Source organism: Drosophila erecta, unplaced genomic scaffold, assembly GCF_003286155.1.
Source record: "Drosophila erecta strain 14021-0224.00,06,07 unplaced genomic scaffold, DereRS2 tig00000000-arrow-pilon, whole genome shotgun sequence".
NCBI lineage: Eukaryota > Metazoa > Arthropoda > Insecta > Diptera > Drosophilidae > Drosophila > Drosophila erecta.
The window spans coordinates 9,376,893-9,401,704 of record NW_020825194.1 but is presented as its reverse complement, the minus strand read 5'-3'; the positions used below and the strand labels follow the sequence as shown (position 1 = coordinate 9,401,704).

The 24,812-nt window shown below is 44.7% G+C and overlaps 5 protein-coding genes and 1 pseudogene across 6 annotated transcripts in view; 5 read left to right on the top strand and 1 right to left on the bottom strand.

The window, feature by feature from the left end:
- Positions 1 to 24,812, bottom strand: part of LOC6554779 (proteoglycan Cow) — a 43,366-nt gene that overhangs the window by 15,693 nt on the left and 2,861 nt on the right. The gene's annotated exons all lie outside the window — the stretch shown is intronic.
- LOC6554751 (aminoacylase-1) lies at positions 5,019 to 6,700 on the top strand. Its single transcript, XM_001982151.3, has 5 exons — positions 5,019 to 5,045; positions 5,164 to 5,262; positions 5,355 to 5,846; positions 5,907 to 6,324; positions 6,388 to 6,700. Exons 2-5 carry the CDS (start codon positions 5,172 to 5,174, stop codon positions 6,590 to 6,592), a joined length of 1,206 nt encoding a protein of 401 aa, XP_001982187.1. The 5' UTR covers positions 5,019 to 5,045; positions 5,164 to 5,171; the 3' UTR covers positions 6,593 to 6,700.
- On the top strand, positions 6,753 to 8,512 carry LOC6554750 (aminoacylase-1). The gene is made up of 4 exons (XM_001982150.3): positions 6,753 to 7,061; positions 7,117 to 7,608; positions 7,667 to 8,081; positions 8,133 to 8,512. Exons 1-4 carry the CDS (start codon positions 6,965 to 6,967, stop codon positions 8,335 to 8,337), a joined length of 1,209 nt encoding a protein of 402 aa, XP_001982186.1. The 5' UTR covers positions 6,753 to 6,964; the 3' UTR covers positions 8,338 to 8,512.
- Positions 10,502 to 12,056, top strand: LOC6554782 (aminoacylase-1). The gene is made up of 4 exons (XM_001982149.3): positions 10,502 to 10,664; positions 10,722 to 11,210; positions 11,271 to 11,688; positions 11,748 to 12,056. Exons 1-4 carry the CDS (start codon positions 10,574 to 10,576, stop codon positions 11,950 to 11,952), a joined length of 1,203 nt encoding a protein of 400 aa, XP_001982185.1. The 5' UTR covers positions 10,502 to 10,573; the 3' UTR covers positions 11,953 to 12,056.
- LOC6554781 (aminoacylase-1A) lies at positions 12,462 to 13,987 on the top strand. The gene is made up of 4 exons (XM_001982148.3): positions 12,462 to 12,631; positions 12,694 to 13,185; positions 13,245 to 13,662; positions 13,736 to 13,987. The coding sequence occupies exons 1-4, from the start codon at positions 12,541 to 12,543 to the stop codon at positions 13,938 to 13,940; spliced, it is 1,206 nt and encodes a 401-aa protein (XP_001982184.3). The 5' UTR covers positions 12,462 to 12,540; the 3' UTR covers positions 13,941 to 13,987.
- LOC6554780 lies at positions 14,672 to 15,675 on the top strand (annotated as a pseudogene).

The following is a 24,812-nucleotide window of genomic DNA, read 5'->3' as shown; positions in this document are numbered from 1 at the left end:
GGACTGCGGCACCATCCCGGCCAACAAAGGCCACTAAAATGTGCTTACCTATGCGAAAGAGATACACTCGGTTACATGGTTGCAATTCCTATTTATAAACAAAGGCCAGGCCACGTCGAGCACTCCAAAAATACAAAAAATAAAGCCGCACTCTGGAGGATTGTTTCGTGGCGGAGTGGTAACCATCTGATTGCTGGCATTTTTTATGTCCTGCAGTTGGTAGCCGGAAACGTGCATCTGCGGGCGTGGCTCAGAGATTGGAACAAGTTTATTACAAATCCCGGCACATAAACACGGCCCAAGGTGAGTGGCGAGCAGAGATGCTGGTGCCCGATAAAGGTGCAAAGTTATGCCCCGGGATGCTGAAGGGATTCCGGATATGAAGGAAGCCAACGGGTCTAAATGCATTACGGAAAATCGATTATGTGCCATTCGGCAGCTGCAGCCGCTTCCATTCTGCCCCACTCTGCTGCTGTGGCCATTAATCAGTCAGTGAGGCATTACTTGGCCAGAAATAGGAACTCAACTGAACTGAACCGGACTCACTGTGTTATGCGGGCAGAGCCACGCCCCCATTGGCAGCTGCTAATGGGGGCAGTTAAAAGCTTTCAACTCCCAGTGAGCAATGTGCTCCGGCCACGCCACAAAGGCCACAGATATGGCACTGCATGCAGTCAGAGACGAGCGTTAAATGCTCGCTCCGTAAACGCCAATCCTTTAATAAGCCAGCCACACCCCAGTAGCCAGTCACACGCGCCCGCCCCTCAAAGTGGCGTGCATTTTCACCGATTGAATAGTTCAATCAATTAGTTAATTGCAGTTCTGCTCGACCGGAGTGCACTGCACAAATCGAGGCACTTAGCAGCGGTCATTAGCAGGGCGAGTCCAGAGTCCAGAGTCCTGCTGCGTACCCCAATCCGGATATGAATGTGGGGGTGATGTGATTGCCAGGAAGGAGCCGAGTTTGCCAGCTGCCAGTTTGCCAGTTTGCAGCTATTCAAGCTCGCCAGGAAACCTGATAGCTGGAAATGACACTGGCCAACTCCGAATCCGAGGCGCTGACTCATGTGGTTTGTGCACAGCAAATGGGGGGAGCTAAGTGGTAAGGACTAGAATATCCTTTTCATTTTATATCCTTTGGGAATTTCTGAAAGCTTAGTTTGAAAATGAATTATGCTATTTCCGGAATCACTTAATTACCTTTTTCTACAACCTAATAATTTCTTTCTCTGGATAAATGAAATCCATGAATTCCATATTCTATCCACGGTATTTCAAATATGTTAAATTAATTTCAGCCGCGCTACAAACTGCAACTCTCGTTGGATAAGCGTATTGCTTATTTTTCCCTGTGCAGTTACAATTAAAAATCCTTTGGCTGTGGCAGGGAAAAGCTGGCAAAGTGGCACTGCAATTCATTGCCACACATCACGACCAGCTGTCCGCCTTTCGAGGAGAAAGTGCAAAGCCGGGAGTGGCAGACAAGAAATTGTCAACCACCCTACGCCACACCAGCCAACCACCAACAGTGCACAGCCCCCTCAGCCAGCACCAACGAGCACACAGAGACCCCGAATGAAGTAGCGGAAAATGAAGTTTTTCCGAGTTACATCAGCAACTCCCAGACAGAGCAAACAAAAACTTAGCAAATTGCAATTCATCGCTCACGCAAAAGGGGGTAAGCTGGTGGTCGTGCTGTTCTCTGTGCTCTGTGCTGCGCTCTTAATAGAAAATAAAAGCAAGGCAAAAATCATGTTTTATTTTCCGCTTTTCCCGCTCTCCGCCATTTTCATTACAAGCCATTCAGACGGCGCACCCTGGATTTTCCTGGCAGCCATTACAGCCCTGCAAAATGGCGGCGGCACCCGGAAGTCGGCTGTTGCTGCTGCCCTCTCTGTCTATCCGCTGTGTGCCTCCCACTCGCACGCCCACTTTCTTATCCTGTCGAACTGCGCTGATGAGAAATGACAGGCAATAACGCCGTTAGCCGTGCTCCATCTGCATTTATCATAACTTTTGTGTGTTCTCTGCTTTGATGGCGCTGCTTTGGCCCGCGGTTATTGTTGCTGTTGCTGTTGCTGTTTGTGTTGTGTTCATGTCGTTGGGTCTTGTAATCTCTGTGCTCTGTAATTGCCCAGTGCGATGCCTGTTGCCTGCTTATCGCTCTAACAACGCTTTGGTTTTCGTATTCCAAGAGATTCAGCTGTATTCAGCGCTCGTAAGTATGCAATGGTTTCTGCCGCGGCTGATTTCACTTCCGCTGCACTTTCAACAAATCAAATAGCACGACTTTCAACCATAAATAAGGCTTAATCTAGGTCAGCGAGACTTAAGTACTAGCAGGCAGTTGACTTATTATGAAACTTATTCTCTTTACAAGCGTATTTTCCCACAAATGCATAATAATCCATGTTATTATTTGTGCGCTCCTATTATGTAGGCATTACTTTTAAGTACGAAGTTTACGGCTTCTGTATATGGCAAAATCGAAATAAATAAAATATTAAGTCGAAAAGTTGCTCAGCATATGGAGATTGCTTTTAGTCTCCACCTGGGCCACACTTTGAATGGTGGGGCTGTGCAGCTCAGTACCAATTTTGAATGTAATGTAATTTATGCAGAGGCAAAGCCGATTATTTGCACCGGTCCAAAATGCATCTGATCAAAATTGTAATATACACCCACAAAACGTACGGCTAAATAAATATTTGATTTGCTTTATTGCATCTGGCTATTGGTAGCTGCATAATTGAACGACGAATGCGATTAATTGCCAAAGCAAACAGCATTCGAGGCCATTGAATTATGGAAATTGCGTATGCGAGGCTTAACAATCAAAATTAAAGTCGGGCGATTTTTATTTGCGAGTATGTGAAATAATTATCTTTAACGAAGCGATAAATGTCGATCAATTAAATTATGACTGCTAATTAAGTAAACACACAATTTTTACAGACGCATTTGCATTTGCAGTTGCAGCAGCTTTATGGTTGTGCATCCAATTTGCAGGCCGAGTGGTCCACAATTTTGATGACATTCGCACAAGTTGTGAATAAAAACCGTTTCGAGTGCTTTCGCCTTGTGCAGGCAGTAAGCAGCACGCATACGCACTGTTGGCCAGCACTTTTTGTATATCGATGTCGACTGTGAGTGCAGTTTGCGAAAGTGCTTGCCAAGAGCTGAGCTCCTTTTTTCGTTCCACCTAATGCCTGGCACACACACACACACACACACACACACAGCCACACACACAAATTGAAGCTCTCCAGGCGATGCAAACGCATGCCCAGCGGATTGTCCTTGAGCTGTCAGTGCGCCACCATCCCGATTCCCATTCCATATTTCCATACTACCGAAACTTTGCCACGGGCTCTGGAAACAGCTCGAACAAAAGGAAATGCTCGCTCTGGGCAGAGGGATATGGTAAATGGTAAATGGCAGTGGAGGATTATATCAGTGCTCTTGTCGTTTTTATTTCGTTTTCGTTTTTTGGCCAGGTAATGCGCCCATAACGGATTAGGAGATATCCTCGGGCCACCAGCTCTGCAGCTCTGCAGGTTTGGCTGCTCAATGCAAACAGTTTCCGGCGTTGCCCGGATAATTGTTACAATATACAAAATTTTCATTTAGTTTATTTGCCCAGCGACAACATGTCAGCTCCACAGCAACATCAGCAAACAACAAACAGGCGCGCACCAAGTCACCGTGGGCAAAAAGTGAATAGTTTGTAAAATTCAACTAAGAATCATCTACGTCGCCTTCTAAACTGTTTTATAGACTTTTTCCAAGGGACATTACTTAGGAATCATGCCGAACACTGGCATTTTGGCCCACTGTGCAGCCGAACGAGTGTTTGTGCGCAGGAAACTTGTGTATTTATTTGACTTATGTGACGCTGTAAATAGGGGGAGTTTGTGGGGCTTGTATGTTATTTAAAATGCAGACATGTGTAGCCTGTAGTTGCTGCTATTGCTGCTATTGCTGCTGGTGCGCCATTAAAATCCCAGCAACATTGTTAATGAACTTTTAATGACTTTTTGTGAGTACACACACTAAAACAATATCAACTTTGGGTGTAGCAGGGTGTATGGGACCCAAATCAGAGCAGAGAGCCCCCTCACTTTTTCTGTATGGGAGCAAGCGTGAAATCTAAATGTGTAACAAACTTTTGACACACTGGGACAACAGACGCAGTGCAGCAAAATCGGCAGCAAGTGCAGCAGGCACACTATTAATATGCGAAATTTGAATTGGATTCGAGTGGCTGACAGGCCCGAGGAGCAGCAACTTGTTTACCCGGAAGCCCACTGGGCGTGTGGGTGCGAACGTGTGCAGTGCATCTTGATTAACAAATCAACTGGAATTGGAATGTGATTGCATGCGATTCATCAGTAATCGGAAATCTTGGCTGCGGGCCAAATGGGGCCACCATCAATCCAGCAATCCTGTTGCTCCGAAAGCAATGCGAAGCACTTTTGCCTCCATTTAAGGCAAATAAATCCATCAGCCAGGGGGATTCCAAGTAAATGAGCCTTAAAGTGGGTTCACATGTACTAGTAAGTGCTGGTAGAATGTTCACCAATGCATAGAATCGCTTGCAGTTTGGATGGCACAGAAATAGATATTCCCTCATTGTGCTGTGAGCTGCAAAATGAAGCTTAATTTCTAAATAATATAGGACAAGTTTGAACGTTCTATTAAGGGATGGCTCTTTTGTAATCAATTGAACGTTTGTGTGCTTCACATTAAATTCATTTATAATTAGTTTCCCATTTAATTAGTTTCCCAGAACTTCACTGAATTTCTCTCTAAAAGCAATAGTTTAACTGCAAGTCATTTGTACCCAGATGTAGATTAGCCATCTAAAAAGTAAACAAATGCTTCTGATAAAACAATTTATACACAAAACCGAAAGATAAGAACACAGGTTTAATTGCTGCTCGGATTTAATGTCATGCCGTCTCTTTCGTTCGCTTATCGCAGATATTTAAACGCGCGCTTCTCACCACGATCGCACAGTCGTCGGCGAACCAGTGTTGAGAAAGGTGTGGTGTGCGTCTGCTCTACGCAGTGGTGAACTTCTGATCAGCTGAATACAGTTCCTTTGTTTGGCAAACAATTTAATTGATTTGATATCAGCCGGCTAATTGTTTACATTTTTAGAGTGCAAAATGAGTACCGCCCAGTGGGAGAACAACGAGGAGATTAAGATCTTTCGCGAATACCTTCGCATACCGACGGTGCATCCAAATGTGGATTACAGTGAGTTCCAGTGGACTTATATCTTTACGAGGCTGCGATAAGAGCACCCTGATCTTTATGACCATGCCATAAACCGTGTCTGCTATTTATAGCCGCCTGCACGGAATTCTTGAAGCGCCAGGCTGCCAGCTTGGACCTGCCCGTGGAGGTTATCTATCCGGTGAACGAACAGAATCCCGTGGTGGTGCTGAAATGGCTGGGATCCCAGCCTGAACTGCCCTCCATCATTCTCAATTCGCACACGGATGTGGTGCCCGTCTTTGAGGAGAAGTGGACCCACGGTCCTTTCAGTGCGGATCTGGATGCAGAGGGTCGCATCTTCGCGCGGGGATCGCAGGACATGAAATGCGTGGGCACCCAATATCTGGGAGCCGTGCGAGCCCTCAAAGCCAGTGGCTATCAACCCCAGAGGACCATCTATCTCACTTTTGTTCCGGACGAGGAGGTAGGCGGCCACCTGGGCATGCGGGAGCTGGTGAAGAGCGACTACTTCAAGAAGCTTAATGTGGGATTCAGTTTCGACGAGGGAATCTCCAGTGCGGATGAAAACTACGCTCTGTACTACGCCGAACGAACTCTTTGGCGTGAGTATGCTGCAGAAAGCATACTTATACAAGTAATTTAATCTCTTTGTTTCACAACAGATCTTCGTCTCAAGTTCAGTGGAACTGCTGGTCACGGATCGCTGCTACTGCCGAATACTGCTGGCGAGAAGCTAAACTATGTGGTAGGCAAATTGATGGAGTTCCGCAAGTCCCAAGTGCAAAAACTGGCCGACGACTCAACGCTTGATATTGGCGATGTGACCACCGTGAATCTCACCCAACTGAGGGGCGGAGTGCAGAGCAACGTGGTTCCCCCACTGCTGGAAGCTGTGTTTGATATCCGCATTGCCGTCACCGTGGACATACCTGCCTTTGAGAAGCAGATTCGCGACTGGTGCGAGGAGGCTGGCGGCGGCATTGAGTTGGAGTTCGAGATGAAAAACCCCTTTGTGGAGCCAACAAAGATTGACTCGTCGAATGCCTACTGGCTGGCCTTCAAGAAGGCTCTCGATGACCTGTAAGTGTGAGAAGTTCTTACGAAAGGCATGGCTCTAATATCCTTCTGCGTTGTTTCTTTCAGTGGCCTCAAGACACGAGTTCGAGTTTTCCCCGGCGCCACGGACAGTCGTTATATTCGCTACGCAGGCATTCCAGCTCTAGGATTCTCGCCCATCAACAACACCCCCATCCTGCTGCACGACCACGATGAATTCCTGAAAGCCGATACCTATTTGCACGGCATTGAGGTATACAAGAAGCTCATTCCTGCCGTGGCTGATGCTTAGCGAACGCAATTCGATTATGAAATACTTAACTTGATGTTTGTTGTAATAACTTTACAAAAGCAGGCTTATGAAAATCAACTTTAATAAACAATGTATTAATAAATAAGCCAGGTCGGGTTTCACTAGTAGTGTGCACAAAAAAGAACACTTAATTAACGTAAATAAGTGTGCGGTTTACTATCCTGGCTTTGCTAGATAAAATTAAGCTGTTACTGCAAAGTTCAAAACCCTTGAATTGCGGGTACTACTAATCGAGTAGCTAAAGTCAACAAATGATAATGCCATGAAGTCAATCCCCACTCAGACTTCAAACCAAACAATACGGTGGATTACAAGTCAGTCTCTTTAGAACCGCAGGGCGTTCAACTCAAAATGTGCACTTGCCCGGAACAATGGAAGAACGACGCGGAAATACAAATTTTCCAGGAGTATTTACGCATTCCCACGGTGCATCCAGATGTGGACTACAGTAAGGATTTGTTTTCCACTCCTTGGATTTTTATTTATCCTTATTTTCCTTGCAGCTGCATGCGTGGAGTTCCTAAAGTGCCAGGCGAGCAACCTTAATCTTCCCGTGGATGTGGTGTGTCCAGTTGCGCCTTCGAAACCTGTGGTGATTATGAAGTGGATGGGGAAGCATCCCGAGCTGAAATCCATTATATTGAACTCGCACATGGACGTCGTGCCCGTGTTTCCCGAAAAGTGGACCCATGAGCCGTTCGGTGCCCACATAGACGCCCAAGGCAGGATTTTTGCACGCGGTGCCCAGGACATGAAGTCCGTGGGATGTCAGTACATGGCTGCAGTCCGTGCACTGAAAGCCAGTGGCTATCAGCCAAAAAGGACCGTATATCTGACTTTTGTGCCCGACGAGGAAACTGGCGGCACTATGGGCATGGCTGAATTCGTGCAAGGCGACTACTTCAAAGCCATGAATGTGGGATTCAGCCTGGACGAGGGCATCGCCAGTGAGGATGACTCTTATCCTGTATTTTACGCCGAGCGTACATTGTGGCGTATGTTTCTCATTTGTACGAGGAGTAATAATTTCTGATTCATTTTATATCCCCGCAGAACTTCGATTTAAATTCAGTGGCACTTCAGGTCATGGATCGCTGCTGCACAAGAACACGGCTGGCGAAAAGTTTCACTATGTGACGGATAAGATGATGAAGTTCCGAGAAACCCAGGTAAAGCTACTGACTGAGGACTCATCCCTGCATTCCGGTGATGTGACCACTTTGAACCTGACCCAACTCAACGGCGGCGTCCAAAGCAATGTGGTTCCCCCCGTACTAGAAGCCACTTTCGATATTCGCATAGCCATCAACCAGAATGCCGATGCGCTGGAGAAGCAGATTCATGAGTGGTGCAACGACGTCGGTGGTGGAGTGGAACTGGATTTCACGCTGAAGTGCCCCTCAGTGGTGACCAGGATAGACGACTCCAATCCCTACTGGCTGGGCTTCAAAAAGGGACTGGATGAACTGTAGGTAAACAAATTTTGGAGCTTCGATTTATAAATGAGTTGAAATTGCAGGGGTTTGAGCACCCACACACGAGTTTTTCCCGGCGCCACCGATAGCTTCTACGTCCGGCAAGTGGGGATTCCCGCTCTGGGATTTTCACCCATCAACAACACCCCGGTGCTGCTGCACAATCATGATGAATATTTGCGGGCCGACACATATCTGCACGGAATTCAGGTTTACAGAAAGCTGATTCCCTCCATTGCTGATTCATAGAATGTTCAACCGAAGTTCCACTTATAAATGGAAATCAATATGCTACAATTGGTCTTATCAATATGAGTAATGTTTTGCTTCGATGAGTGTAAGACCAAAATTAAATGTATAAGTGGTGTGACTTTTTTAAATCATATCTGCTCCTAACTAAATAAAAGCCAAACACTGATAATACGAAGAGATGTATTGTTCGTGGACTTTGCCCTCGTATGATATCCAATAAATCGTCACTGTCATTGATATCGTTCTCAAAAAATAACTATCAAGTAAGGGGGTTGTACCAAAGACACTAGAATAATAGAGCGCTCTAGAGCCAGCAGCTGGCTGAAATTTCAAAAAAGGATGAAAAACAGGACAGATTTTGATTCATACGTTGCCATTGTGCCAATACGTTTCAAATTCGTTTCGTAACATTTGCCCGGTTATTTGTTCAAGAGGGATGCCAATTTGATCTTGCAAGTAATCACACTTAAGAAGACATACACTGCACTCACTGGTCGACCGGTAAGAGAGATTACTTGAACTATTTTGCGACTCCAAATTAGAAGGCATGCCTTACAGTCTTCACTAGAACTAGTTGGGAATTATAGGGCTACAAGAAAATATTTTTCCTAAGCAAATATTAAAAGCGGCAATAACTATGTTTTCCGACAGTAAGTTAAACATTCTTCAGGCTTTAATTAAGACAATTTGTACTACTTTGTGCAAGTAACACATACATACATACATACATACATACATACATACATACATACATACATACATACATACATACATACATACATACATGCATACATACATACATACATACATACATACATACATACATACATACATACATACATACATACATACATACATACATACATACATACATACATACATACATACATACATACATACATACATACATACATACATACATACATACATACATACATACATACATACATACATACATACATACATACATACATACATACATACATACATCGGTACATACACCGACCGGTACATACACTACACATACACTACATTCACTGCTCGACCGGTAAGAGAGATTACTTGAAATATTTTGTGACTCGAAATTAGAAGACATGCCTTACAGTCCTCACGAGAACTAGTTGGGAATTATAGGGCTACAGGAAAATATGTTTCCTAAACAAAAATCTATATTACTTGTACTCTGGCAATCGAGTACAAAGTACTCGTTAGTAAAAAGTAAAAACTCGAATTTTGGATTGCCTTAGTATGATAATTATTTAATTACATCATAGAAATAGTAATAGGTGAATGTACATAATAATACCGAATTATTTTAATAATATATTACTTTATTATAATATTTACTTTATACTAGCAAATATGTCGTTAGAGTATTCAGCCTGCGCCGTGGAAAATATATTTGATCTTAGTGATTCTTAGGTGCGCTGGTCCTGCCTCAAGAATTCAATTTTGCAATAAACAGGAAAATGACCAATTTTCAGTATTTGAAATGCAAATATTATTTTGTTGAATGTTTTTGTTATATTCTAATTTGATATTTTTAAAAACCTCGCAATTTTAGCATTTAACAGTTCCATCTGAGCTTTTCATACATGAGAAAAACTACTCTATAGAATCGGACTTTGGAAAACTAAAGGCACCATTTGATTTTTTTTTTAATATCTGCAAAGTACACATTAAAAATTTTGAAAATATTTTTAAAAATAATAAAAAACAACGGTGTATAAAACAATTTACTATAGAGCAATGCATTAAGTGCACAAATGAAAGTAGCGACATTATGGTTTCACTGTTATGTGCAGAGTAGAGTAGTCGGCTGAGTAACGGTTATCTGATAGTCGGGGAACTCGACTATAGCATTATCTCTTGTTTTAAGCATAATTACAATATTAAGTATGCTATTTTATCAAATCAAATACAAATTGTAATGACCACACACCACAGACCATAAACATAGGTGGTTGAGTTTTATTGGTATTATGTGAACTTTATCGAATTAGGCTACTGTTTGCTATCAGACATTTGTTTTGGCACAGGTTTGTACAAGAACAGGCGCTGTTATCATTTTTATAACCACCGAAGTTGATAACGAACTAATTATTTGATAATAATTCGAAGCCAAGGCCAGAAGACCGAAATCCCCATACACATAAATTTCTGTATAAGTTCATTTTTTGTCAACTGACGCACAGTCGAGTTTGGTAACTGGCAGCGAAAACATATCCGCAAAATGAGCGCCGAAAAATGGGAGGACAACGAGGAAATCAAAATATTCCGGGAATATTTGCGCATAGCTACGGTGCAACCAAATGTGGATTACAGTAAGGATTCCCCAAGGAATTCCTGGACGCACCACTCACGTATATCTTAACTTGTAGCCGAATGCGTGGAGTTCCTGAAGAAGCAGGCACACAGCCTGGATCTGCCAGTGGATGTCATATATCCTGTGGAGAAGAAGCCCGTGGTGATCATCAAGTGGTTGGGTACCGAGCCGGAACTGCCCTCCGTCATTCTGAACTCGCACATGGATGTGGTGCCCGTGTTCCGCGATAAGTGGACCCACGATCCCTTCGCTGCCGATATCGATGAGGAGGGCAGGATCTTTGCGCGTGGTACTCAGGACATGAAGTCGGTGGGCACAGGATACCTGGGCGCCATTCGCCTGCTTAAGGCCAGTGGTGTCCAGCCCAAGCGCAACTTCTTCGTGACCTTTGTGCCCGATGAGGAGATCGGCGGCGAACTGGGCATGCAGGAGTTCGTCAAAACGGAGTACTACAGCAACATGAATGTGGGTTTCAGTCTGGACGAGGGCGGCACCAGTGAAATAGATCTGTTCTATGTCTTCTATGCCGAACGTATGCGCTGGGGTGAGTAGTCCTTCAGCCCCAATTACGACTTGAACCCAAGCGATATGTCCTCTCTGGCAGGTCTTAAGCTGAACTTCAGTGGAACCTCTGGACACGGCTCGATGTTGCTGCCCAGCACTGCCGGCGTGAAACTGAACTATGTGCTCAACAAGCTGACGGAGTTCCGCGAATCGCAGGTTCAGCGGCTTGCCACGGATCAGACAATTAACATCGGCGATGTGACAACCATCAATCTCACCCAGCTGAGCGGCGGAGTCCAGAGCAATGTGGTGCCTCCTCACTTCGAGGCTGTCTTCGACATGCGCCTGTCCATCACCCTAGATGTGGTTGCCTTTGAGAAACAGATCCACGACTGGTGCGAAGAGGCTGGTGGCGGCATCGAGATCTCCTTCGACGAGAAGGAACCCTACGTAGCACCCACTAAGATCGACGACTCCAATCCCTTCTGGCTGGCCTTCAAGGCTGCCACCGATGAACTGTAAGTCTGAATCGAATGCTCTACTTTACCCACTTCTGATCCGATTATTTGGTTTACAGTGGCCTTAAGATCTACCCCATTGTCTGCCCCGGTGCCACCGACAGCAGGAACATTCGGGCTCAGGGCATTCCAGCCTTGGGATTCTCCCCGATCAAAAATACCACCATGCGCATCCATGATCACGATGAGTTCTTGGGAGCCGACACTTATTTGAAGGGCATTCAAATATACAAGAAAATTTTGGGAAACCTGGCCAATGTGTAAAACCATATCGAAATAAAGATTGATGATTTTCTTATAAGTTAGTACAAAACTTCCTGACTTTTTATCTTATCTTCTCTGATTTCAGCGAATACTTTAATGAACTTGTATCTGAAAAATACAAGTAGCTATCCCTGCGACAGCAAGTATATAATGCATGTATCTACATTTTGCTTCGTCATTATAGATAGCAAGTTGGTAGACTCGGAAGCCCATTAAAGCCAAAATAATCACTTGATTAGTGGAAAGCAAAGGTCATCAATCAAAGCTTTGTCATTCGAATTGAATTTGTCATAACTTTACGATTTGAATGTGACAGTTTACCCAGAACTTGGGGATTCAAAGGTTGAGGTTACGTAGATAATACATAATGAACTAATTTCTATGTAGGTTACATAGATAATACACAATTAACTAATTTCTATTTAGAAATGCACCTAACATTTTCAGATAAGGGCGTTACTATCGCAACCACACCTTTTGATAAGCATTTAAATTACTTGTCCAAATACTTAAAGGCAAACAGTGTGATTATAAAAGCGCAGACGATCTTCGAGCTGCAACAGTTGCTGATGACAAAAGAGTGTCGAAATGAGCGCGGAAAAGTGGGAAAACAACGAGGAAATTAAGATTTTCCGGGAATACTTGCGTATTCCAACGGTGCATCCTGATGTCGACTACAGTGAGGATTAGTTTACTATATTTTTAATTGTTAACATATCTGTTTTAATCCTAATTGTTTAGCTGCCTGTGTGGAGTTCCTGAAACGTCAGGCGAGCTCCCTAAATCTTCCTGTGGAAGTGGTTTGCCCTGCTGTTCAAACGAAGCCTATTGTGATCATCAAATGGGAAGGAAGTCAGCCCGAGCTCTCGTCCATTGTTCTTAACTCCCATACGGATGTGGTGCCAGTGTTTCGCGAGAAGTGGACCCACGATCCCTTTGCTGCCGATATCGATGAGGAGGGCAGGATCTTTGCGCGTGGTACTCAGGACATGAAGTCGGTGGGCACCCAGTATCTAGGAGCGATTCGCCTGCTGAAAGCTAGTGGCTTCCAACCAAAAAGAACATTGTATGTGACCTTTGTTCCCGATGAAGAGACTGGCGGGCAGCTGGGCATGGCGGAGTTCGTTAAGACGGATTACTACAAGAAAATGAACGTGGGATTCAGCCTAGATGAAGGCGCCACTAGTGCCAGTGACGTGCATCATTTGTTCTATGCCGAACGCTTGCGATGGGGTAAGTTGCTCTAGGATGATGGTGATGGATGGAGAACATTACCATTTCGCTTTATGCAGGACTCAAGCTGAAAGTAAGTGGAACTTCCGGCCATGGTTCCCTTTTGCTGCCCAACACGGCAGGAGTGAAACTGAACTACGTGGTCAACAAACTGACGGAATTCCGAACCTCGCAAGTGGAGAGCCTTGCGAGGGATTCCAGCCTCAGCAACGGCGATGTGACCACCGTGAATCTCACCCAATTGAGCGGCGGAGTCCAGAGCAATGTGGTTCCGCCGCTTTTTGAGGCGGTCTTCGATATACGTATTGCCATTACTGTGGATGTGGTTGCCTTTGAGAAGCAGATTCGCGACTGGTGTGAGGAAGCGGGTGGTGGCATTGAAATTGATTTCTTCCAGAAGGAACCTTATGTGGGACCCACCAAGCTGGACAATTCCAATCCCTACTGGTTAGCTGTCAAAGCCGCAATCGACGAACTGTAAGTGCCAGTTTAAGAGTCGAAATAATCGAAAATAATCGTAGTAATTAATCGAAATCCCTCGGTATTTCAGTGGATTGAAGGTTCATCCCATCGTTTGTCCTGGCGCCACCGACAGTCGCTTCATTCGGGAAAAGGGTACCCCGGCCATTGGATTTTCACCCATTATAAACACCACCTTGCGGATCCATGACCACGACGAGTTTCTGCAGGCTGATATCTATCTTAATGGCATTGATGTGTACAAGAAGATTATTCGCAATCTGGCTGAAGTCTAAGACTATAAAATATCGTTGTTATAATAAAGATGAACAGGTTAATAAAGTGTGCCTCGTATCTTCATTTAAAGAGTAATCTTATCGGGAGTTTGGTAATCTACAGGGCAACAGCAACATCCGAGGTGGAACAGAACACCTGGGAGCCGAAGTGCAATCATACTTGCTATGACCTCATCAAGAAACAAGATCTGACCCACAAGATCAGAACTGATGTATGATGTAGAAATTCAAAAAAGTGTCCCTAGGCTGAAGCTCTAAACTCCATAACTCAACTTATCCTTATCGGATTTTAAAGTGGCATACCTCTAAATGTTTCTGGAGCAATTCTCTAAAAATCTGCATTCAAATTTAGAAATTTATTTTTTTTTAATTTTTTTGTCATTTTTCTGACGTATGATGTAGAAATTCAAAAAAATTAAGAAATGTCCCAAAGCTGAAGTTCTAAACTCCATAACTCAACTTATATTAATCGGATTTTGAAGTGGCATACCTCTAAATGTTTCTGGCGCAATTCTCTAAAAATCTGCATTCAAATATAGAAATTAATTTTTTGAAATTTTTTGTGTCATTTTTTTGCTGTGATGATGTAGAAATTCAAAAAAATTAAGAAATGCCCCAAGAGTGAAGTTCTAAACTCCATAACTCAAGTTATCTTAATCGGATTTTGAAGTGGCATACCTCTAAATGTTTCTTGAGAAATTCTCTAAAAATCTGCATTTAGGCAATGCCTAATGCATTGTCAGGATGAATCCCTCAATCTCCCCGTGGAAGTAGTTTATCCAGCAGTTAAATCAAAACCTCTGGTGATCATTAAAGGGAAAGGAAGCCAGCCAAAGCTCCCATCAATCATTGGTGGTCCCTGTATTCTCGGAAAAGTGGACCCATAAACCCTTCTCCACAGAGGTGCTCAGGACATGAAATCGGTGGGCACTCAGTATCTAGGAGCTATTCGACCTCTGAAGGCTGATGGCTTTCAGCCGAAAGGACCTATGTGCCTGACGAGGAGATTGGTGGCATCCATGGTATGGCAGCCTTCGTTGAAACTGACTTTTACAAGCAATGAATGTGGGATTCAGCTTGGTCGAGGGTGGAACTAGTGCTTCCGATGTTCATCACATTCACATCAGTTGATTGAACTTCCCATTACTCAGTTCTTAAATTGAAAGTTGGTGGAACTGCCGGTCATGGTTCGCTATTGTTGCCCGATACTGCCGGAGCTAAGTTGAACTATGTGTTGACTGAAAAACGACCGAAGCCTCAGCGTCGGTGATGTGACCACGGTGAATCTCACCCAGTTGAGTGGCGGAGTGCAAAGCAATGTGGTTCCACCGCTTTTTGACGCCGTTTTTGGCATACGTCTATCCATAACCCTGGATTTGATTGCCTTCGTGCGGCAAATTTGGGATTGGTGCGAGGAGGCAGGTGGCGATATAGGTATTGAGTTCCCCCTGAAAGAGGCCATGTGGCATGTGGCTTTGAATGCCGCTCTGCATGAACTGTGAGTATACGTCAAACGTAGTAGAGAATCTCTAATACTTGTATCCTTTTCAGAGGAAAGTTAAGCCGATAGTGTGTTTTGCAGTCACCGATTGTCGTTTTATGCGCCAGCAGGGAACCCTAGAAATTGGTTTCCCACCCATCATAAGTACTACAGTACTAATCCTTGATAATGATGAATTATTTGAATGGCATTCAAGTTTACAAGAAGATTATTCCTAATCTCACTGCAGCGTAGCCAAAGTCTTCTCTCTGTCCGATTGAGCTGTGTTGGTATACCGGAATTTTAATTTGACATTTTATAGTCAAGCAATTTAGATAACTCTGTCATAGCAATACACCGAGTTGAACCAAACACACTAACGATATTAAACATCACCTTGTCTTGATAAGAAATTACGAGATACCACAAACAAATTAAAAATCAAGCACGAAACCAAGCCAATGGCCACCAAATTTTTACTTCACCTTGGGGGAATTGCATCAGGGAAATTAACCTGGAGTTTTGTCTAGACGAAGGTGCGGTTGGTCCCAACAAAATCCAGCTAAACGGTCTTTCCGGGTAATATCTACTTAGTGCATAGATTGAAATTTGCCCCTTGATGGCGAACCAGACTTGTTGTCTACTTCACAAAGGACTAAAAGTTCAGGCCTGTGTTTGTCCTGCCATGTGACAACTTTGCATCCCTGCCCTCCGGCTCTTGTCCATCAGCCATGTGCTGATACTGGTGCTCGGCCACAAAGAGTGTGTCCAGGCGGTTTCCTAAAACGAGCTCATTTCGGCTTCATCCAGTGGCGGCGCATCGCGCATACGCCCCGTTGCCCACTCCGCCATTTGGCAGTTTGCGCGCTGAACTAAGGGCTGTCATCGATGTGACAGCATCGTATAGCGAGTTGGTAGACACAACTGCCAAGCGGACGAGACAGGTGGTAGTGAGTTTTGTCAGTTAGTCAAACAAAATAAATTTAAGGGCCCCCGCCAGCCGAAAGCGGAGCGAGGGGTCAGGGGTTAAGTTAAACTGCTGCATGTCAGTCTCTGCAAATTGTCAGTTGGGCAGCACTTCGGAATGTCTGACATGTGAGTGGTGCCAAGGGCAATAAATTATGCTGGGGCCGCAGAATGAATAATGGCAGCATGCTCTCGAAGGGACCCTTTTGCGCGCCCCACTCCCTGCAACACATGCTGCTCCCCACCTTTTTGGCCATTTGCGTCCTGGCTGCAACTGTGACCCGTGCGTGCCGATTAGACATGTTAATGCATGTGTCAGGGCAATGAAATATGTATTGATGGCAGTCCAGGGAGGGATCCCCCAACCGTGTCCATTGTGCGAGCAACGCCCGGAATTATGACAATTTATCAGGCGAATGCCAGTTTTGGGGGCATGCCAGCTTAGGTGGGGAATGGATGGATGGTGTGCATTCCAAATGCTTTCCACGCAATTAACACTGACCATTAGTGGCGCCAGCTTGCCATAATGAGTGCAGTCGACGATGTCCAGCCCTTTAACGCTCGCGTTACCGCTGGCAACTTAATGCATATCATTTTTACTTTTAATGAGCCGGTGCCAGTTGGCAGCGCAGCCCACCTCACCTTCGTCCTTCGTCCTGCGCCCTTTCAACTTTTTATTCCTATTTTCGTCCTCCATCGCCTGCTGTCTGCTCCTAGCAGAGTGCACTTAATGCAGCAAGTTTTCGCGGCCCACCTGCCACGGACCCACTTGAAGGCAAGTTCTGGGTTCCTGGTGCTGGCTACTGGGTACTGGGTGCTGGGTGCTGGTCCTGGACTTGGAGCTCTGGGCTTACTACCTTTTTCGCCGCGTTCTACTTTGCATTTTAAATTTCCGCCAACTTTCATGATGTTTGTGCGGAGGGGAGGAGCGGAAAGTTTGGCAACTTTTACATTTCAATTTTAATTTCTTTGGCCCACACTCGATGCAAACCTAAAGCCGAACCTGAGCGAAATTCTTAATGGCCCACTCACACTAATTAGGGAACCCAGAAGTTTCGGAGCCTTTAAAGATTGCTTCTTGTGCCTTTTCCCAGCAAGGGCTTCACATTTGCATTTATTTGGACAGCAGCCTCGCATTTTTATTGCCATCCGAAGTTTATGACGAATAAAACCCAACAATCGCAATGAAAAACTCGTTCCTAATTAAATTCAATTTACTTGTGACTGCTGCGGCTCGATGTCTCGAAATGGCAGGATCGCAACATTATGGCCATGCAATTAAAATCCCAGTCTAAACGAGCCAAGGCTGGTGTATCTGTGTTGTATCTTCCTTAACACAGCAGAGGCTACAATAAAAGCAATGTTTCTAATTCTAATAAAGTCTAAGTCTTCACACCTTGGGAAAAGCGTTTAAACTCACAAAATTGGCTTATAAATTTATCAATAAGCCTCATCTTTATCATGATCATCTCAACTTTAAGGGGATTTCGGTTTCAGTTCCAAGAAATTCGTGTGCCTATTTTTGCGACTTGAGCTGTGTGGCAAGTGTTATATGCACAACATATACTTAGCTGGGGACAGCAAAGTGTTCTAATGCGACACAAAGGAAATTGCCGCCGCCTTGTTTTCTAATGTTGCCACAGCTGCACAGTGGGCCACACAGGTGACCAGCAGGAGGCAGTTCGCCCTTGCCACATGAAAATTAATTTTTAAGTGAAGAAAAAAAGAGAGCGCTCCAAGTGGAGTTTAATACGCCGTAGATCAAAGTCAGGCCGTAAAAGGGATCCCATTTGCCACGCCGCACACACACACACACGCACACATCCTGCCATTGTGCCGCATCCTGTGGCGGGGATAATAAACGGGGGTTAGGAGTTAGCAGGAGGACCACGTCCTGTACGACAGCAGCTGACTGAAAAGTGTCATTAAGGCGCAGACACGCCCACACGCACTCACACGCTTAATAAAGTCAATTGAAGTCTCCCAGCCGCCGTAGTGTGTGTGTTCGTGTGCGTGTGTGTGAGGCAAATAATTTATTTTGTCGTTAAGCTTAACTCCAGCCATTGCGGAAAAAAGAGAGACAAACTAATTAACTTGTTTAGCGCCAAAGCTGCGCAATTCTACGCTCGCAGCTTAAGCTTAAGCGCCACTGCCGCCCAACTAATGAGCTCCTGTGCGCCGAACAGCCAAAGCTATATATACTTCACTATAGTATACTATACTCCACTCTACTATATACTAAAATGTGTAGTACTCGGTGAGGGGGTGCGACATCAGGAGAGTGGGATTGCCGGCAAAATTCTTCTAAAAAGTTGCGCCTGATTAAGCCCTTGTGGCTTCATGGGCGAAAGTGGGTTTTGGCTGTGCAAATGGCTCTTGGGAGTCAAGCGTCTAGTTTTGCCACTGAGTCTCTTCAGCAAAATTTCAGCTTGCACTTGTGGAAATTTATTTAACTACTAGTAGTTGGAGAAACTGCAGTTCGGCGACTAATTGTTTATAATTTGTCTTCACAGCACAAAGTTTCCGCATATCAAGAGCCGTAACTCACAAATTATGGACTTCCTCAGTGAAATAGCTTATATTTCTGAGCGCAAGCTGCAGCAAAGGCTAATGCAACCAACTAAATATTAAATAATACTTTCATCCAACTGCGGATTACTGCTGCAACTAAATAGTTCATAAATGTTTTAAAACTATTACAATTTAGTACTGAGTAAGGTGCGCTAGCACCCAGAAAGGTAATGCAAAGTAGTAACAATTGCCAGAGACGGGCAATGTGGCAAGTATTTGTATTTGTTTCTTGTCAAAGCTGGAATTTCGACAGCAGCATCTTTTCCTTCGCTGCTGCTGCGGCAGAGCAAACTTTATTGCATACGCCAGGGCGCAATATGAGCCCGTGGCGGAAGTGGCGTTGCAAGGAGGCCAGGGGGCAGAGGAGGCAGCCGGGGCAAGGGAAACAGAACGCGAAACCGAAACAGAAACAGAAACAGAAACAGAAACGGCTCAGAACATGCAAAAGCAGTGCAAACTTGGCTTTCTGCGCCCCTCGCCGCGCTTCAACGCTTCGCGACTCGGCGTCGTCTGTGCGGCCAGCAATTGCAATTTCATTTCCGCTCGCTGGCATTTTATTCACTTTTTTGGCCTGCGCGCTGTGTTTGCCGTCGCCGTTTCGCTTATTTTCGTTATTTTCGTTATTTTTGAGAAATAAGTATTTTCGGCTGCTGTTTCAGCTTCAGCTTCAGCTACAGTTTCTGTTTTTGTTTGGTCTCTTTTTTACTTGGCTGCTGCACAGACTTCGTGCAGATACGGTGAAATTCTTGCATAAACTTTGTGCCGATTCGCTATCTAATTGAAACGGAGCAAAGGAATGCATTCCCAGCTGCGCGAGTGGAGTTGCAGTTGCCGTGGCAGTAGCAGTAACAAAGTGCAACAGGAAGTGGGAGCGGCGGCAGCTGCAATTGAATTTGCCGCGAATATGCAAAATGGAGCTAGAATAAAAATTTAATTTTCCCTTCCTGCCTGATTGCACTGAGGCCCAAAAAAATAAAAACAACAAATAAAAAATAGGAAAACAAAAAATAAGCTCGGCTTTCTGCCAACAGAAAGTCAATCAGCCAAGATTCTGCTGAGGCTGTCAAAGTTTTTAGACCTTGTTTTTCCACTTGTCATTGTCTGTTTCCGGTTTTCTAAGGCTCCTCGGCCCGGCTAATTGCAACTTGAATGGAAAACTTTTGGCACGCCTGTGTGCCATTCAGAACGGGCCATACTTTCATACCCGTTTCACTTACAGTGTTTGCTTTTTCGCCCACAGGCAGCAGTTCGTCATTGGCAAGCGCTGCGTATACGCAATATTATTTTTACAACTGTCAGCAGTTAGACTGCAAAAACTTTGCCCAGCGCCAACTTTTTGCAGCGACTATAAACTTTCGTTGACAATTTGTCAGGGATTTTTGACTATTTCCCAGGGACTGCAGTCCTGGGAAACCCAATGCTGACTTGGTGGCAGAGACAATTTTCTGAATTTGATAACTGGCGGCAAAACTTTTGGGCTGAGCTTTTAGTTTTTAAGTTTTTTAAGAACATAATATCCGTCTTGGCCCCAATTTTTGCCGTTCACGTACCCGCCTAATTGCATAATTTGTATGCGCCATTTTGCGGCCGACTGCAATTTCGTGGGAATAAAAAGTTTTATGCTCCTCATGTCCTTAGTCAACGTTTCGTATTTGGCATTGTGTTTTGCTTTTGTGCCGTAAATTATTATCGCCTGCATGTGGGCCGCTCCCCGCTCCCCTCTTCCCACTCCCCTCTGCTGGGCCAAAGGATGTAACATCCTGCCCAGCTCTTCGTTACCAACTTGCCAACTGTTATTATCTGTCTGCCTGCTCGTTCGTACATTCACAGCTCCTTACTCGCTCTCTCTCTCTGTGCCATTCTCTCTCGCCAGGATCCTAAATTCTCTGTGTGCGTGTGTGAGTGAGAGTTATCGCATACATGCTATAAACTCACAGCCGAAGTAGCGAACGTTATAATTTATTTATGGTAATGCGTGCGCACACACACACGCAGAAAATGTCTCTGGCAGAAAGTTTTATGTGCGCCATACCTCAGGAGCTCGCACCACACCCAAAAAGTCGTTTCGTTTAAGGTCCATGCCGAATCCCTTTATCTCGCTTTTAATTTTTCCGTGGCACCTAGCAGCTGAAATATTAAATCAACCTTTTTTCCTCGCAAGACACTCGGCTTTTGGCACCGGAAAAATCCGACAGCGCGACGCGACATGAGCTTCATTTTGGCCATGTCAAATGCCAATCACAACATGAAGCGAAATTTAATATAGCAAATTGTAATGCCAGGAATGTTCGTCAACAAAGTCAATATCAAGATGAGTTCTTTGTGCAAATTTGTGTGAGGGCAAGGGCAAACCGAAGCCAATCGCCGTCGGCAGAAAGTCTGCGCGAAATGAGTGGAAAAGCAAGGTCGCCAGCATCACGCATTACGTATACGCTGTGTGGGCCCGCAGGATATCTTTTGACTTTGTTTCTGAGTGGAAAGCGCTTGTATTACAATACTTGTCTCTTCTTTTTCAATGCGAAGGCTTATTGAATTTGGGAAACCCAACCAACATCAACGACAAAGTGAAATTTTACCATATTTATGTAACTAAAAGAGCAGACACTAAAATAACATCTAATTTTGTTACTGGCAGCCGCCATGGCGTACAACTTCATTTTCAGGGCTATTTTTTGCTAGGCCTTTGCGTCAACCGCAGACAAACAATTAATATGCATAATTTGTAACGGCTTTCTCCGTCTCGAAATCTCAGCGAGACGGCTGTCAGCAAACGCTGCACGAGTCCTTGAATCCTGGGGCCATAAATAATGACAGCTTAACAGGCCGGCACTCAACCGCCAGGCCATGCGACATGCCATTTGACATGTGCTTAGCTGCCACAAAGCCCCGATGCCTCATCTTCCCCGATTGAATTTCAGCCGAATATCTGGCCATTGTGTCGACTTGTAATTGATAGGCCAGGCGACAGATTCGCATCTTGAACTTGGCATGGGGGCTCACCTCTCGAAAACTCATTAGTTGCAATATGTGGCCAGATATCGCAACTGGACCAACTCGTTCGTTCGGCCATCATCCTGCAGCGATTAATTAAAATTGCACAATTCTGTCTCTGGCATCCTTGGCTCTATGGCTCCTTCGTGCCTTGGCTATGAAAATTTAATATTTGCCCGGCAGTAAATACAGATGTTGCTGGGGCAAACAGGAACTGACAACCGCACACACACATGAGCGGAAAGCTCGTCTTACATAATCAGTTAAGTGGCACACACATACATGTGTACGAGGATCTCAATGGCCGGTTGTAGTAGTATCCTGCTCCAAATCCTCCAGCTGTTTGGGGCCTGCCACACAACAATATGAAAGTGAAAAATGAGTTTGCTCAAGTTTTGCTCGCCCTTCGGGGGAAAAATATTTTAGTTTCGCCTTGGCTGACATCGAAGTTTGGTTGCTTCAAAACCAATTTGTCTTATTGGCGGGTCGCAGTGCAAGATTTATGAAACATGGGGCTCTGCTGCCGAAGAAGCCATGTAAAGTAGCTCTTAAGCGGCACAAATACGTTTGCCCCGAATTCGAGTTAAGCGGTTAATTAGCGTTGATGATCAAAGGAAAAACCAGACTCGCATCCTGCGGCCGTTCTATCGCATTACGTGTTCATGATTGCTCGTTACAGGCGCAAAAAAGGTGAGCTTTTAACTCGAAAACTATTATTACAGTTCCCAATTATGGGCTATTAAAACAGGCCAGATAAAATGCGGATTAATCAGCTGTAATTCGCCGTGGATTTTAAATCACAATTTTTAATGCAGGACAGTAATTGTATGCTAATTCCGCAGGGGCGCATGCAATTGATGTATGTTTTTTTCTGTGTGTAAGCGAGTGCAGTATTTTTTAGCCCTAGCTGCCAGCCATTTGCCATTCGCAGGCGGTGTATCCGTGTAGATATTGCTGAACGCTCGCATACATGCAGGCAATTTGCTAATGTGTACGTGCAGGACTCGAGTCCTGCCACAAAGAAATTAAGGATGGGGTTGCGATTGGCAAGGACGCAGGCCACAGTGCGATAAGGAAGACCGTAAAGCAGACGAAAGCGGAATGCACAACAAGCCTGATAAGTGGGCGGGGATGTGGGCGGTGATGTGGGCGTGGGCCGGTGAATAAACGAGTAAAGTGAGTAAAGTTTGCAGCGGATTCATAAGTTTTCCTGCTCGTTTCGCTTTCTTTTTTTCGGTTTTTTGTTTTTTTTGGATGTAGAACAGAGAAATTGGTATGTCTAGTTCGAGTCATATTTTCTTCAGAACGGGAGCTGTGTCACTCCTGGGAAATTTTGCATCGCACAAAAGGCATGAAAATTGCTGGTTGCAGACATTTCAGCTGCCGTTGCTCCCTTGCTGTTTTTCGGTTTGCTGGCATGCAATATGCAAATCTCCTTAGCCGGGCAACCGTGGGAATGGTCCTGCAAAATTGCAATGCTAATGAAACCCCACCGAATGAGAACTTGTTGTCCGCACCTGTACACACCGCCGAACACACTGCTCCAAGCTCCGGCTGAGAGCTCCTCCATTTGGACCGATTCCCGGCACCCTAAATAGGTGCTAATGCCGGGCCCAAATAGCCAGACAGCCGAATACTTATGTCGTTAACTTTTACAGCCGTTTTTATAACTCCTCGGGCCATGATGTCCCTGCACACACACAACACACACTCCCACACATACAGACAGCCAGAGATCCTATTTAGCATGATGCAAAGTTTCGCCTGCGTGCTGGCAATTTATGCAACAGTTTGACAGCATAAAAGTTTATTACATAACTTGCACTACACACGGAGGTCAAGCGGATGCTGAGACCAGACATTATCCATCTAGTGCCCATAAAAATGGACTTTAAGCCACCGACCAGAAGGGGGTAGCGAGGTGTTGGATCTACAAGTAAAGCTGTAATTTTGCCACATTCTGATTTAGTTCCTTTTCCGTACTTTCAGTTGCCCTGCTGGGCAAAATGGAGGTGTGTCTGCGGATTATATGTAGTACAGGGTATGCAGCACTAAGTGGCGCTTATACAAAATTATGCATATCAACTTTATGCGCCCGGCAGCTATTTCACACACACAAAAAGCCAACAGCTGAGATGTTTGCACACAGCACTGCAAAGGGAGCTATGTTTTGCATACATTACGCATACGCAGTGTGTACGGCCATTGTGTGAGATACGATGGCAAAGTCTGAGCCCCGGGCCTCAGCTTATTTCTGGTTTATTCCACATTTTATTGGCATTTTATTTTATGCTGCACACAACTTCGCAATTTCCCAGCGCTCAAATCGCAAAATGCACAATGCAAAGATTTATTTTGTGCTGACAAACAGAGCATCATTTGTTGGTAATCGATGGATAAGAGCAGCTGACTTTCAGACTTCAGAGCCAGTTGCTCTGAGTGCCAGTTTGTCTGGATCCTCTGGATTATCCATATGGATGGGGTGCAAAACTATGAATGAGTGCGGATTATTGCTTAGTTGACAGGCAGGCGGAAATGTCTGCAAATCAAGCGAATTCCAAGCTGGCTAAGCTAATTTATTATCATTTTTACGACTAATGCAAGGCTTACAAAACGAATCCAAATTGGACCGGGAAATGGAAATGTATACCATGCATAAATCATAACGAAATGCTATGGCATCTTTCCCCCAATCTCCCAGTTTTGCGTGTGTATCTGTGAGCCATCGCCTTTTGTGCTTGATTAACGTCAACTGTTTATGGTTATTTATTTTGTGCTGCATACTTTCATACTTTCGTACTTTCAGGCCGTTTCCTACTGGCGCGGATTACTTCCGCCTTTCTGCCAGATAGCGAAGCAAATTA